This window comes from Sander lucioperca, chromosome 14 (assembly GCF_008315115.2).
Source record: "Sander lucioperca isolate FBNREF2018 chromosome 14, SLUC_FBN_1.2, whole genome shotgun sequence".
NCBI lineage: Eukaryota > Metazoa > Chordata > Actinopteri > Perciformes > Percidae > Sander > Sander lucioperca.
The window spans coordinates 25034779-25049293 of NC_050186.1; the positions used below are offsets into that span (position 1 = coordinate 25034779).

A 14515-nucleotide genomic window follows, 5' to 3' on the forward strand; every position below is an offset into this window, starting at 1 on the left:
ATTAATCACTGTGTTTTTGTCAAACATATGCACTTTTCCTACTCCCAATGTCCACTGAAAACGTATCTCCCATGTTTACAAGCCATAAAAATCCGCCTACATTTTTGTTTGATCACCACGTGTTATTTTGATGAAGTTGTTTGAGGTCATCCATGTGAAGTATTGAGGAAAGTGCTGTTGACACAAGGTGGTTTAAAAATGATGTGTTATGTAATAGTGGAAAAAGCAGGCCCACTGACTGAACACTGGTCAGAAGTGGTTTAGGGGAGGGGTCTCCTTTATAAAAGTCTGGGTGACGACCAACCTGATTGTCACAGAGTGGTCATGATGGTGAAGCTGGGGATTTTGGTAGCTGTTGCCGTGTTTCTGGAGACGGTCTCTGCGGCCTCTGTAAGTATCACAAATGTTATTTTAGTGTATCCAAATAACCATGTGTTAATATTCTCCATTCAGTAGTTAAAAAGTGAGATACGTCCATAAATTAAGCTTCTATTCTTAATTAAGAAAATATGATTGAGCCGTCAATCACTGATGGGTATATTGTATTGCATTTGATCAAAAGTCTTCCTACGTCTGTGTCACATCAAATTTCTAACTATTTCATTTGTAACAAAGCATTCTTTAAATTGCTAGTGTTGCATGACATTTGATTTTTTTTTGCCCCCAAAACATGCCAAAAGGAAACTGAGAATACAAATCTAAATGCAACATGCTACATTTCTTTGCTGTAGTTGTATGTCAAAAAAATTACCTTCCTACCATTTCCAGTCAATCTTCTTGCATTTCTTTGTGCTTGATTTCCTGTAGCTCGGGGTGGTGTACACAGAGGGAGGTATGGTGGAGGGTAAAAACATTCGTATTGGCTTATTCCGTCGCATGGACGTCTTCAAGGGGATTCCCTTTGCTGACATCCCTGGAAGGTTTGAGAAACCAAAGCGTCACCCTGGCTGGGACGGTGAGTAGTCTGATTTAACATATCAATGACTGGATTTTACATCTAGATCCAAAAATACAAACTATAATTCACACCACAAAGTTTGCTACTTTAGCAATCATAGCTCCGTCAGTCACTTCTGCCCCCCCTCCCTTCTCTTTTAACTATTGAATTGAAAAGGTTTACGTAATGTGTCATGAAAACATACATCATTGCCCAAGTCCTACCCTGCTCTTACACTTGTGTGTGTCTCTAATCAGGTATTCTGAAGGCCACTGAGTACAGGCAGAGATGCATTCAGGTGAATCTCTTGATGTCTGACACCAGAGGCAGTGAGGACTGTCTTTATCTTAACATCTGGGTTCCTCACGGCCGCAAAGGTAAAGACTGAGAGAAGCCTACAGAGAGTCCTCCATATTAGATCTACACTCTACAACTGGCTCTCATTTTCTCTGTCTCCTAGTGTCCACTGGTTTGCCGGTCATGGTCTGGATCTATGGGGGAGGCTTCCTGGCTGGGGGCTCGATGGGTGCTAACTTCCTGGACAACTATCTGTACAGCGGGCAGGAGATTGCAGACAGAGGAAATGTTATTGTGGTGACACTGGGATACCGTGTGGGCACTATGGGCTTCCTGAGCACTGGAGACTCTGACTTACCCGGTAGGTGCCAGTTTCTTTCTTTCACAACAGTGACAAAATTCAACCTAGAAAATGTTGGCCTGCCTCCCATTTTTATAAAATGTTCCATTAAATAAGTAATTTCTGCCGTGATTGAGTGAAATGTTTGAGCCACTTCAGGAAACTATGGCCTTTGGGACCAGCATGCCGCCATCGCCTGGGTGAACAGGAACATCCGCTCGTTTGGAGGAGACCCTGACAACATCACCATCTTTGGAGAGTCTGCAGGTGGAGCTAGTGTCAGCTTCCAGGTGAGAAGCTTTTTTTCTAGGTGTCTAACTCATTGTGTGAGATGATAGATTGATGATATATATACACACTATATAAAAGTAAAAGAAAATGATCTGCCCACAGACTCTCACTCCCCACAACAAAGGGCTGTTCAAGAGAGCCATCTCCCAGAGCGGTGTCGCCCTTTGCCCATGGGGTATTAATAAGAACCCACGCAGGTTCGCTGAGGAGGTACACAACAGCTTCTCTGACATGTTTTATCTCTTCTATGGAACTTTTAACACTTTTTTGGAATAGTTAATTTAACTGTGTATATAACACCAGGGCTGAAAAACAATTAAAGAAACCCTAAAAACCCTCTCCCCAGGTTGCTCTGAAGGTCAACTGCCCCACAGATCAAAACATGGCTGCCTGTTTGAAGATGACTGATCCTGCTCTCCTTACGTTGGCTGGCTCTCTCAGTCTGTCCAGCTCACCCGATCGTAAGGACTGCACTCCACATAACCACGTTTACATTTTCATTTTAGACATTGTGGTGCTTTCTACCAGAGGAATGTAGTGTTGAAAAAGTAATCTTGTTCTGCAATTGTTTAATGGCACCACTGGAGGAATTGTGCTGCTACAGGATATATTTATTAGATTATATTTACCTCAATGTCCTCAACTCCTTATGTTCACATAACAGTAGTGGATAGAAACACATATTAATTAGCATTTTCTTTTGCAGATTTCCGATATTAGTTTAAAAATGTATCTATATTTGGATGGACATTTGGCTAGTGAGTGTTGGCCTAACACACCAAGCTGACCTCAAACAGAAAGTGGCCTCACACTGCCTAAAAATGTCTTCTAAAATTTGTGCTTGAACCAACTGCAAAGACTACACCCAATGGCTGACTGACCGTCAACATGCGTGTCAATTCTGCAGTGCACATCAGTTTAAATGCTCCCCATACTGTAGTGGATTTTGATGGCACTGATGTGTTTTAACCAAACAATTTTGATTGATTGGCGCTTCCATTCCTTTCATATTAAGAGTTTAGATTCATGTACATAAATAAAGCATAAATTACCAAATTACTGTGGGTGCACAAGTGCCACGCAAGGCTAAATTCCTCTAGCTTGTTCTTTTCAGACCAATAGCAGATACAGCATATGGGAAATTAAAATGCCAGTTATAAAACAGACAGTACTGTACATAGTAAGTGTCTGGTTGTGTCTGTCTCTGTCAGACCCAATTGTATGGAACCTGTTCCTGTCTCCTGTGATTGATGGGGACTTCCTGCCGGATGAGCCTTCCAAACTGTTCCACAATGCGGCTGCCGTTGACTACATCGCTGGAGTCAACGACATGGATGGACACCTGTTTACTGGTTTAGATGTTCCTTCAGTCAACTCCCCCCTGTTGGACACCCCTATGTGAGTTTAAGCCATTTGATCACAGTGTAACTTGAAAAAAGGGCAGTTGTGAATGGATCTACCAAGAGCAACACTTTACTTTTGTTAAGTGTGTTGCTATGGTGTTTTATCAGACCTCATTTTCAAACCTTCCTGATTGCAGTGACGATGTAAAGAGGCTCCTGGCTTCTTACACTAAGGAGAAGGGCCAGGCTGGTTTGGACAACGCTTACTCTACATACACCTTAAACTGGGGCTCAAACCCCAGCAAGGAGACCATCAAGAAAACCGTTGTGGAGATTGGAACAGACTACATCTTCCTGGTTCCTACTCAGGCTGCCCTCTACCTTCATGCTGCCAACGCCACGTGAGAATAAGATCTTGCTGTACAGATGTTGCTGTCAGTTTATTTGCCCTTTTGTACCACACTTTGCTTAAGAAGGCGCGGGATAAAACCAGGACGTAACTTTTCTTTACCTCAAGGGTGGCAACCGTAGTAAGCTAGGAGAATTACTGTAAAGATGCTTTAAACTTGCTTGGAAGTAATTCATCAAAGGGAAAACGTTTGATCACCTTTTGCGGTTTTGACAAATGAGTTCCTTTATTTCCTTGTGGGGTTTTTAGTGTGTCACGTTAGCTTCTTAAGTGTGGATGAATTGAAATCAAACTGTAAAACAGAAGCCAAAAGTAATTGAAGTGTGACAGTTTGATACATGAATTAATAGAATTAGGAAAACATTTTTTATATAGGCTTAAAAATCATTTTATTCAGCAGTTTAACTTTATTTTTCTAATGATTAAATGGCATAATATGGTAAAACGGAATGATCATTCTATTACATATAATTTAAATACAAATTAAGTTAATTACTTTTAAATGGCTTTTTATGTATCAGTTAATTAATTCACCTTATTTACCATTGAAAAGAATTTTTTTTTTATTTATTTAGCCCCGTTTGGTGTAGTCATAGCTTTTCTCCCCTTGTCTTACCAAAGAACTGGCCGTACCTACTCGTACCTCTTCTCTCAGCCCAACCGTATGGGTGGCATTGGTAGGCCCTACCCCAGCTGGATGGGAGCCGACCACGCTGATGACCTGCAGTACGTGTTCGGAAAGCCTTTCTCCACACCACTGGGGTACTGGCCTCGCCACCGTGACGTCTCTGGCTACATGATCGCCTACTGGACCAACTTCGCCAAAACTGGGTATAAACATAGGAGAATCACAGAAATAAAACCAACCGGAATCAGACATTGAAATAGAAAACTAAAACTGCCTCAATTCATATGTCCTTTTCTCTGGTTATGTCCACAGGGACCCTAACAAAGGAGAGAGCGTGCCCGTTACCTGGCCTAGATTCACCAGCACTGAACACCAGTACCTGGAGATCAATTCTAAGATGAACAAGAACTATGTAGGACAGAAGATGAGAATGCGTTATGTGCATTTCTGGTCTAGCGTCCTACCCAACCTTCCCATATCCTTCTCAGAGTAAAGACTGTGTGCAACCACCTGTACACCTGAAATGTGGACCTATAGACCTGAGGTATTAAATTAGTATTGCTTCATGAAAAATAAATTGATGACAAATACAAATTATATTTCCTTGGTTTTATTTGTTTTTTATTTTTTATGTGTTAGGCCTTTCTAAATAGAATATGTAGTGCTAAACATATTCACTTTGCATGGAACCTGGGTATTTGGTTTCTTTGGTTTTTGAATGATAACAGATGCAAAGTGAATACAGTTTTGGTATAGATCTTATTTAATGATTCAAAACATCACTGGTGGTGCAGAAATATATGTTAACTTCGCAATACAGAATAAACAAAAAATGATTGATTTATTTTATTGATATTCAGACTGCACTGCCATGTTACCAGTTCACCTGCATTAGCTAACACTAATTACAGGTAGTCTGATTTAAGCAAGATTATAAATGCTTGTCAATGCACAACAAGGTGACGTGATACAGGAAAATAGGACGAGGCAGAGTTGAAGATTTCTACGAAGCAAATTAATAGCTGTCTTCACCAAATACATTAGCTAGTTTTCTGAATCAGGACAGAAAAGTTTCAAAATGAGGCCTTTAGAGGTTGTTATCACTGTTATGACATGGACACTTGACAAAGAAAAAAAAGGGGAGGCTGTTTTTAATTTACTCAAGACAAATAATTGAGATTATCAAGAAGATTAAGTGAAGGTTATGCAAGTTTGACTTATGTTGGCTAACTTATGCTATAGCTAACGAAGCTAAATAAGCTAACTTATTGCCGTTTGTTCTTGCTCCAATCGTGGATTAGTTATTTTCTTCTGTTACACATAATTTCATACAAGGAACAGGAATTTAACTTTGTTTTATTTGTAATATATGATAAAATAACTAGGTTGGGACAGCCAGCTAACAGCAATTTAACACATTTCAAAGCCAGCATAGCTAGACCGCTAACATTAACCTGTCTGCTGACTGCTAAAACTCAGAAAATAAGTAGAGCTAGCTAGATGTAGTTAGAAGCTAAATATATATCCTGAGCAGTTAGAAAATTAACTGCAAACAGCTTGTTAACATCACCAACTAAAGTCCTGCCACAAGTGGTTTGTTTTTGTCAGCAATTCTGGAAATACTAGAGGAAGTCTAGTAGAAGAGTTTTTATTAAAAGTGCCCTCGACTTATTGTCGACACATAAAATTGTCTCTGTGAATGCAATTAGATTTGTCTGCCTTTTAACCATGTTAAACCCAGGAGAAACAGAAAATAACAAACTTTTGTGAATTATACAGTTACTGGCATAAAGGAACTGTTCAGTAGCCTGTTGTTATACTTAAAACTATTACTAATTGAACACACCAATATCCCAACAGTAGGAAGTCAATGCCCACATTAAGTTTTATTCACTAAAACACTAATAATTATCTCATATAGCCACCAATACAAGACATTTATGGTGTACAAAAGTATTACTGAAGTTGGTTGTGCATATTACTTACAGTATACAAATGTGCAAAATGTTATTGAAAATTTAAATGTTTATTTGTAATTAAAAAAACAACAGTAAAACGCATACATCCTCAATGTGAGAATTGTACGTATATAGGGATTTCCCAATCCTGTTCCAAATTCTCCTGTTTTATGTTGTATTTTGTCCTACAGTGTTTATAATATCTATCGACGGAGAAGCGTCTGTGTTGTGACAGGGTGGCTTGTAAAAATCTAGGTCAAATACATTTAACCAATAGGTGCACTTCAGATGTGCGTGGTTATTTCTGAAGTTTTATCTAATCTCAAACTGTGTGTTAACTAATCTGTGAATTGTTCCACCTGTTTTTGTGAGTCAACAGAAGCATATACTTCATAGCCACCTTACGAAGAACTGCTGGGCTTTCTCTCGTCCATGTGTTAATTGGCCTCAGTATGTGGACATCTACACTGTACTGTATGATCAACATTTTACTCCTAATATCAAAGAAGAAAACCACATTCTTATAGCCTTGTAAAATGTGTATCTACTTCTGTGTTGACCTCTGGCATTGAGTGTTGATTGTCATATCTTGCTTCACTCAGCAGATGGCATGATTTACACCAGGCTGTTTCCCATCAGAGGTTTAGTCCAATCATTGCCACAGGGTGACAGTAGGGGTTATAAGAGGTTATATAGCACATGTAAACAGCTACGCATACCTTTCATTCACTTGCAGAAGGGCCTGGTGAGGCATTCACTGGTTTCTGGACAGCCATGGAGAAACTGAAGGTTCTGTTTGCTGTTGTTTTGTCTCTGGGAACGGCCGCAGCAGCCTCTGTAAGTCTGTTTCAATAATTGTAATTGAAAGCATACACAATTTGCATGGAGTAAATCTGTAACTGATGGGATGTGATAATTGTTATAATTGTGTCTGCCTTCACTTATAAATAGTTCACTTCATCCCTGTCAAATTTCTCACGTGGGAAATTCTAACAATGTTGCAAAAATGCGATTTCTCAAAAGCACATTCTGTGTACAATGACAAGCAACAACATTATGAAATTATTCTCATAACATTTTATAATGCATCAAGGGGGAAATAGGCTAAAGCAGGGGTCACCAACCTTTTTGAAACTGAGAGCTACTTCATGGGTACTGAGTCATACGAAGGGCTACCAGTTTGATACTCTTCTAAAATAACAAATTTTCTCAGTTTGCCTTTAGTTATATATTATTATTAATGATTAATGATAGTCATCTATGTGAAGATACTGATCACGTTAATGATTTCTCATTATCAATAATTATCAACAATGACTTAACAAGGTGGGAAACAGATAATATCAATATTCAATTTTCATTTTTAGAACAGGTCTGAGGGCTACTCATGTGGTCCTTGGGGGCTACCTGGTGCCTGCGGGCACTGTGTTGGTGACCCCTGGGCTAAAGGATATGTTCAAATTTTTTCAATATAGGTCTTTAATGTACACACTATGCACTATAATATCTTTTTTTACGATGTCACAATTTACTGTTGTATTTGCTTTTTTTTCCTTTTTAGGCAATACTGTTTTATGCTGTCATTGAAGTTGAAAGCTCTTTTCTGACTGTGTCTCTAGCTGGGCGTTGTGCAAACAGAAGGTGGCGGTGTTCAGGGCCAGAATATCCGCCTCGGTCTTTTCCGCTCCGTAGATGTTTTCAAAGGAATTCCCTTCGCTGCCAAACCTGGAACATTTGAGAAACCCAAACCTCACCCTGGCTGGGATGGTGCGTTCCCACCCAATCTGACCAAACAGAGCTGAACATTTAAATGCATCATTTGTTTAGATATCTGAAACATCTGTGTAGAAATCTCACTTCAATTGCAAAATCATCACTGCAAAGAAATGATCCAATATTCTTTCATCTGCAGGTATACTGAAGGCAACAAAGTTTGCTCAGAGATGTCTTCAGATCAGCATGCTCCAGACTTCAAGTTTTGGTAGTGAAGACTGCCTCTACCTCAACATATGGGTTCCTCACGGCCAGAATGGTATGGCTTTATGTCTTTGTTTTCTTCTTTTTATGGATGTGAGAGTCATTGATGTAGTAGTTGTACTTAAAATACCTAAAATACCCCCCAAAAATTAAATTGTTTCTCTTTTTCACCCAAAGTGTCATCAAATCTCCCCGTCATGATTTGGTTGTACGGAGGAGGCTTCATTGTCGGTGGTTCTATGGGGCCAAATTTTCTCACCAATTATCTGTACAGCGGTCAGGAAATTGCAGACAAGGGCAATGTTATTGTGGTGTCTGTGGGATACCGTGTGGGCACCCTGGGCTTCCTCAGTACAGGGGACTCTCGCTTACCTGGTAAGGGCAGTGGATGGAAATTGGTTCTTCTACCTCCTATCAGCCTCGATGTGTTCTTTACATTCAATTACTGAAATAACGTGGGGTAGAAAAAGCATTGTGGATGCCTGTGTGTCAGCAGATTTGTCTGTATTAAAATGCTTTTGACTCAAAAATGTGTCACCACTTCAGGAAACTATGGCCTTTGGGACCAGCATGCCGCCATCGCCTGGGTGAACAGGAACATCCGCTCGTTTGGAGGAGACCCTGACAACATCACCATCTTTGGAGAGTCTGCAGGTGGAGCTAGTGTCAGCTTCCAGGTGAAAGGGTTAGGTTTTGGCTTAGTGTCCTGTATTTTTCAACCTGGACCCCATTTTCCTATGCGTTTGTGTCTAAATGACTATTGTGAACAGCAATCCTTGAAATCGGTCCAGTATTGAGAGCGCTGTAACCGGCAGCTGCGAACCGGGCTGCAATGTAAATCATTTTTTGATCCCATTTGAATTGAACCATTAATTACACGAATGATGTTTGTCAATTTAAAAGATTGCAAGTGAAGAAAGTACCAGTTTGTCTTAACTGTCACTATATCGTGACAGACAGCAAATATTACAGAAGTTTATTTTTACAAAAGTTACCTGCTAAACATGCAAATAGGCAAAATAAATCCAACTACAATTAATAATTGTATATTCCGTGTATGTCTTCTTACACAGACTCTCTCCCCCCACAACAAAGGGCTGTTCAAGAGAGCCATCTCCCAGAGCGGGGTTGCCTTCTGCCCCTGGGCACTGAACAGGAACCCCCGCAAGGTGGCAGAGGAGGTATGTCATTGTCACATATCATCGAGCCATCTACACTGCTGACAGGAAAAAAGTCCTACTTTTACATTTATAGGGTAATTTATATTCATAATAGGATTCAAATACACTTGAATTTCCCCTCTGGGGATCAATAAAAGGCTTATCTAATCTTAAATTCCAATTTTTTAAACAATTGCTCCACTTTCTCATTAAATGATGACAATGTTAATCCTTCTTTTGTCCTCAGTAGATTGTAGAGATTCTTACTAATACAATAGTTTCACATCCAAACCTGGTATTAGGTATTGGAAGTTAGATATAAATAACGTCTGTTGATATATTGAATCTTTACTATGTTACATACGTTCAATATTAAAATTATGTATACATTGCTACATGAACAATGACATGCAGTGAATGTCTTTTTTTTTTTATTAGCTTTGTAGCTAAATAGGTTGACTAACTTGCTAAGCGATGCTATTGTGATCCGTGTGCAACAGGCCAACTTATCAAAGAGACCAGACAGAGCGCTCATTCATTTCATTGTCATTTACCACAAATATCAGTGCCAATAAAAAGTGTTCACGCCGTGTGGAAATTTCATGTTCCTGGCCTTTTTCTATGAATAAGCAGGTCACACAGAATCTTTGGACGTAGAACTACGCAGAATTTTTGTAGATTTTCTGCAATATAAAAAAAATAAACTAAAAAATAAATTAAAAAAACTCAGAATGTAACACATCTCGTCCCCAAGCAGAAAAACAGTCGGCTAAATTCCGCAGATTTTCATTCTGGATCACCGCGGAAAAAAAAAAAGCAACATCAAATCTACATTTGAAAACTTCCACAGGGCTTGAATAATTTAGGCACTGTCAGTGCTTCATTGACTAAGATTTGGCCTGTACCAGTTTATCATTCAGTAATCAGTCTGTCACAAGATTGGTGGCTTTAGCACACTATGGTTACTTTTGCATAAACTGCTGATATTTACACCGTTGTGTTTGTTGTTAACTAATAGCAGCCTTTTCTACCACCACTCGCTGACTCACTCGCTGTTTTGTTATCAGTGGTGGAGAGCTGAAGCACTTAGTTTAGCTGAGATCAGGCATTCTGCCAGTCTACTTAAAACCTGCTTTATTCCCATGTGTTCAGGTTGCAGAGACTGTGGGCTGCCCCACTGATGACAGGATGGAGGCCTGTCTGAAATCAACTGACGCTGTGGCTCTCGTCATGGCTACTCCCATCATCGTACCAGGCTCCCCAGACTGTAAGCATTATTTTCTGTCAAACTACTTTATTTAGAATATATATATATATATATAAATAAAATGAATACATATACATAACCAATATTCACAAATTCTGAAAATTGTTCCGTTGTAGTTAGTTGTAGGGTGCCTTTAAGCATGGGCCTATTATGAGACAATAGGCCCCTGACATTTGTGTCATACATTTGTGTCACTTTGTTAATTGTTTTCGTTGTCTTGTTATTTTTTGGTCTGTGGCTGTTATGCCCCTCTTTGTAGTCATTTAGCATCTCTTTGGAGTTGTTTTGTGACTGTTTGTAGTTATTGTGTGTCTCTTTGTGGTTATTTTGAGCCTCTTTGTAGTTGCTTTGTGTCTCTTTGCCTCTTATCATAGTCGTGAGTCTCTTTGTGTCTCCTGTCAGCTGTTTTGCATCTCTTTATAGTCTGTATGTGTCTCTTCAAGTCCCATTTTGCAGGTGTGCCCAGTAGGCACATTCAGTAATCCATGCTCTTATGACATTTGGATTTCATAATCCATCATAAAGTACAAAATAAACTTATCGCAGTACAATTGCACAGTAGTTTTGAGCTACAACTGAGCTAAACATGCTTTACATACAAACTACCAATATATGATTATATGCCAATTTCTCTCAGATCCCGGTGTGAACAACCTGTCTCTGTCTCCTGTTGTTGATGGAGACTTCCTCCCTGATCAGCCTGGCAACTTGTTTCACAACGCCGCTGAAATGGATTACCTTGCAGGGGTTAATAACATGGATGGACATCTGTTCACCTCGAAGGACATTCCTTCCCTTGGTGACAAGAATCAAGACACTATAGTGTAAGGCTGATCCGTCTTCAGAGATGTTTTGTTGGCCCACAGCTTTAAAAGTTAAACAATGAAAGCGAAAGAAGAAATTTGGAGGCCAAAGACAGCAGAGTGGCAGAGTCCTTTCCTTAACAGAGCTCCCTACCTTATTTTCCCCTGCAGAGAAGACGTAAAGAGGCTCCTTGCTGCTTATACCAAAGAGACAGGGCAAGCTGGTTTGGAGATTGCCTTTGCCGAATACTCGTCCAACTGGGGATCAACACCCACCCAGACCACCATTAAGACAACTGCTGTGGATATTGGGACAGACTACCTCTTCCTGGTTCCTATACAGACTGCCATCTTCCAGCATGCAGCTAATGCCAAGTGAGGCCAACTGCTTGATTTCTTTGCCTTCAAATATCTTGTAGTTGCCATTTTAAAGATAGAACGGCAGACTTTCATTGAAACCTCAACTTGCGATATTTCAGAATGAGACTTTGCCATCTTTCCATAATGTGGTCAGACACTTAGAATACCAGTCTGAGCCTGTCTGTTGCAAAAACAGCACTTTTAGTGGACCTAAGTTGATGGTTGCTATTGCCCCATAGGATAACATTGTAGCCCGGTTTGCGGCTGTTAGTTACAGCGCTCTCGCTCAATACTAGACCATTTTCAAAGGTTTTTGTTCACATTAGTCACTTAGACACACATGCATGGGAAAATAGGGTCCAGGTTGAAATAAGACATATTTCCCTTTAACATTAAGGAATTTTTAAAATACACTTTTTATACACAAGATTGTTTTTTTTCTTTTGTGCCTTTGAACGGTAAGGGCAAAGTTTGTGACTGGCATAATCAGGTTGTTGCCAATTGTAATGCCGGACATATACAGACTATAAACACACAGTGATGGTCTTTAACAGGTCTGGCCGTACCTACTCCTACCTGCTGTCTGAGCCCAGTTTATTGGCTGGACCAGGCAAACCCTACCATGACTGGGTGGGCGCCGATCACGCTGATGACCTGCAGTACGTGTTTGGCAAACCCTTTACCACGCCAAAGGCTTATGGGGACAGACAGAGAGACCTGTCTGGCTATATTATTGCCTACTGGACTAACTTCGCCAGAACTGGGTAAAACACTTTGCATGCATGTGCAACTTTGTAACATTTTGAACAGCTTGAGGATTATTTTACTACAAAACTAATGGATACTTTCACATCTTCCTCTACTTTTTTTTTATTTTTTATTTTTTTACAGAAACCCAAACAAAGGAAACCTAAAGGTGCCTGTGACTTGGCCTGAATTCACCATCACTGGACAGAAGTTCCTGGACATCAATGCTAAGATGAATGAGAGCTCCATTGGACAGGAAATGAGGCAGCGTTTTGTCCACCTTTGGACCAGCACCCTTCCCAGCCTCCCATCACATGCTCAGTGATGCATTTTTTTTTTTCATTTAAAACACACCAAATATACAAATAAAAGAGTGTGTACAATAAACCTTATGAGTTAAAAATAGATCTGTCAGGGGCTTTTTTTGTATAAATGGTTCAACTTGAATACCTACCTAAAGGGGTAGCCTTCATCACCAGTGGATGTTTAATGAGTCAGCAAAAGAGTTTGTCTCATAATAAATAAATGATAAGACGTGACACAATCTCCCACCCACGTCATATGAAGACCTCAACATACTGCAGCCATCAGCCCTCAATTCAACATCCCAAAAATTAAAGCTTAAATAAGGTATGTAGTTGAATGTGATTAAAAAGCCACTTGATACACAGCCAATCACAGCCAAGTAGAAAGAAACCCCAACACCAGCCAAATGAAGACTGAAAGCACTCAGAAAGAGATTACCTCTGCACTTCTCTACATGTGTTATTTTTTTTATTTTTTTTATCTGTATTTGGATTCAGATCTGCATTAACAAAACATATTGATACATACATGGATTACATCTGCTAGATGTTAATGTTAATTTTCCATAAGGTGTTTGACAATGTGCCACATGAGAGTGTATATATGATTTTCTCCAAATCTAAATGCAGTAACATACAGATTTATATATAGTCTTAGTGGAAAACATGCCCTCTAGTGGGGGTTCCTCATATTATGCTTTTTGGCTTTTTCCCTTTCCTTCATTGTGTTATATATCTTTCTTGTGCATGTTATAGGTTTACAAAGTGAAAAAACCCAAAGTCCACCCCAAAGGGACTTACCATCTCCAACAGAAAACACTGTTCACAAACTGCTCCAAACAGCTCTATTGTAGTCCAGCCTTTACTTCAGAGACGAACGTGCGTCACTTTGTAACACGTTATAATGCTCGCCTAGCTGCTAGCGTGGCACGCCCTCATACCTCTGACTGGCTAGTAGTCCTTAGCTACTGCGCATGTGCGACTCCCAACAAAGATGGAACAGAAGTGAGATGCCTCACTGTAGCTAAAACAGAGCTCAACACACAGGGTGAAAAGAGGAGCTGCAGCAATGTGCAGTACAACATAAATATAGTGTTTTTTGAAAATTAAACCATGTAAACCTCTTCTGATATAACCTCTAAATACAATTATGAACCTGAAAATGAGCATAATATGAGCACTTTAACTAATTGATGCACTCTGCTGTAACTTTGTCAAGAGGGAGAGAGGAGGGAAACTTGTTAAGCATGCAGTTTTGCGTTATACGCATGCAGATAATTACCGCATAATGCACCGATGATTACACATTTAAAAGGTGCATTAACAAATTGTTATTTTCTAAATTGTGTGTAATTTTTCCGTGAGGATGTGAATAGGCTCCTGGCTTCTTATACTCAGGAGAAGGGCAAGGCTGGTTTGGACAAAGCTTACTCCACATGCACCTCCACCTGGGGCTCAAACCCCAGCAAGGAGACCATCAAGAAAATCAATGAGTTTAGAACAGACTACATCTTCCTGGTTCCTACTCAGGGAATAACTTTTTATTTTAGGGCAAGGATGACTGCCTCATTTCAGTTTGCCTTTCCTCTGGTTATGTCTGCTAACTGGCCTACATTTACCAGCACTGGACTAAATATTGACCTTGGGCAATAAATGTACTGCTGAGCTACTATAAATCCAAGAAATATATGTG

General features: G+C 39.8%; 2 protein-coding genes across 2 annotated transcripts; both read left to right on the top strand.

Annotated features, from left to right (window-relative positions):
* Positions 1-286: 286 nt before the first annotated feature.
* On the top strand, positions 287-4842 carry LOC116034756 (bile salt-activated lipase-like). The gene is made up of 11 exons (XM_031277475.2): positions 287-390; positions 808-955; positions 1195-1314; positions 1398-1595; positions 1734-1864; positions 1968-2075; positions 2212-2326; positions 3077-3263; positions 3406-3609; positions 4239-4448; positions 4558-4842. Exons 1-11 carry the CDS (start codon positions 325-327, stop codon positions 4736-4738), a joined length of 1668 nt encoding a protein of 555 aa, XP_031133335.1. The 5' UTR covers positions 287-324; the 3' UTR covers positions 4739-4842.
* Positions 4843-6316: 1474 nt separating this feature from the next.
* LOC116034760 (bile salt-activated lipase-like) lies at positions 6317-12922 on the top strand. The gene is made up of 11 exons (XM_031277478.2): positions 6317-7040; positions 7823-7970; positions 8116-8235; positions 8358-8555; positions 8727-8857; positions 9254-9361; positions 10493-10607; positions 11245-11431; positions 11582-11785; positions 12325-12534; positions 12662-12922. Exons 1-11 carry the CDS (start codon positions 6978-6980, stop codon positions 12840-12842), a joined length of 1665 nt encoding a protein of 554 aa, XP_031133338.1. The 5' UTR covers positions 6317-6977; the 3' UTR covers positions 12843-12922.
* The last annotated feature ends 1593 nt before the right edge of the window (positions 12923-14515 follow it).

Bases quoted from the DNA above. Each gene is read 5' to 3' on its own strand.
- LOC116034756 (XM_031277475.2), top strand. From the start codon at position 325: ATGATGGTGAAGCTGGGGATTTTGGTAGCTGTTGCCGTGTTTCTGGAG. The intron at 391-807 runs GTAAGTATCACA...GATTTCCTGTAG, and splicing joins AGACGGTCTCTGCGGCCTCT to CTCGGGGTGGTGTACACAGA. The intron at 3,264-3,405 runs GTGAGTTTAAGC...TCCTGATTGCAG, and splicing joins CCCCTGTTGGACACCCCTAT to TGACGATGTAAAGAGGCTCC.
- LOC116034760 (XM_031277478.2), top strand. From the start codon at position 6,978: ATGGAGAAACTGAAGGTTCTGTTTGCTGTTGTTTTGTCTCTGGGAACG. The intron at 8,858-9,253 runs GTGAAAGGGTTA...CTTCTTACACAG, and splicing joins GAGCTAGTGTCAGCTTCCAG to ACTCTCTCCCCCCACAACAA. The intron at 11,786-12,324 runs GTGAGGCCAACT...GGTCTTTAACAG, and splicing joins CAGCATGCAGCTAATGCCAA to GTCTGGCCGTACCTACTCCT.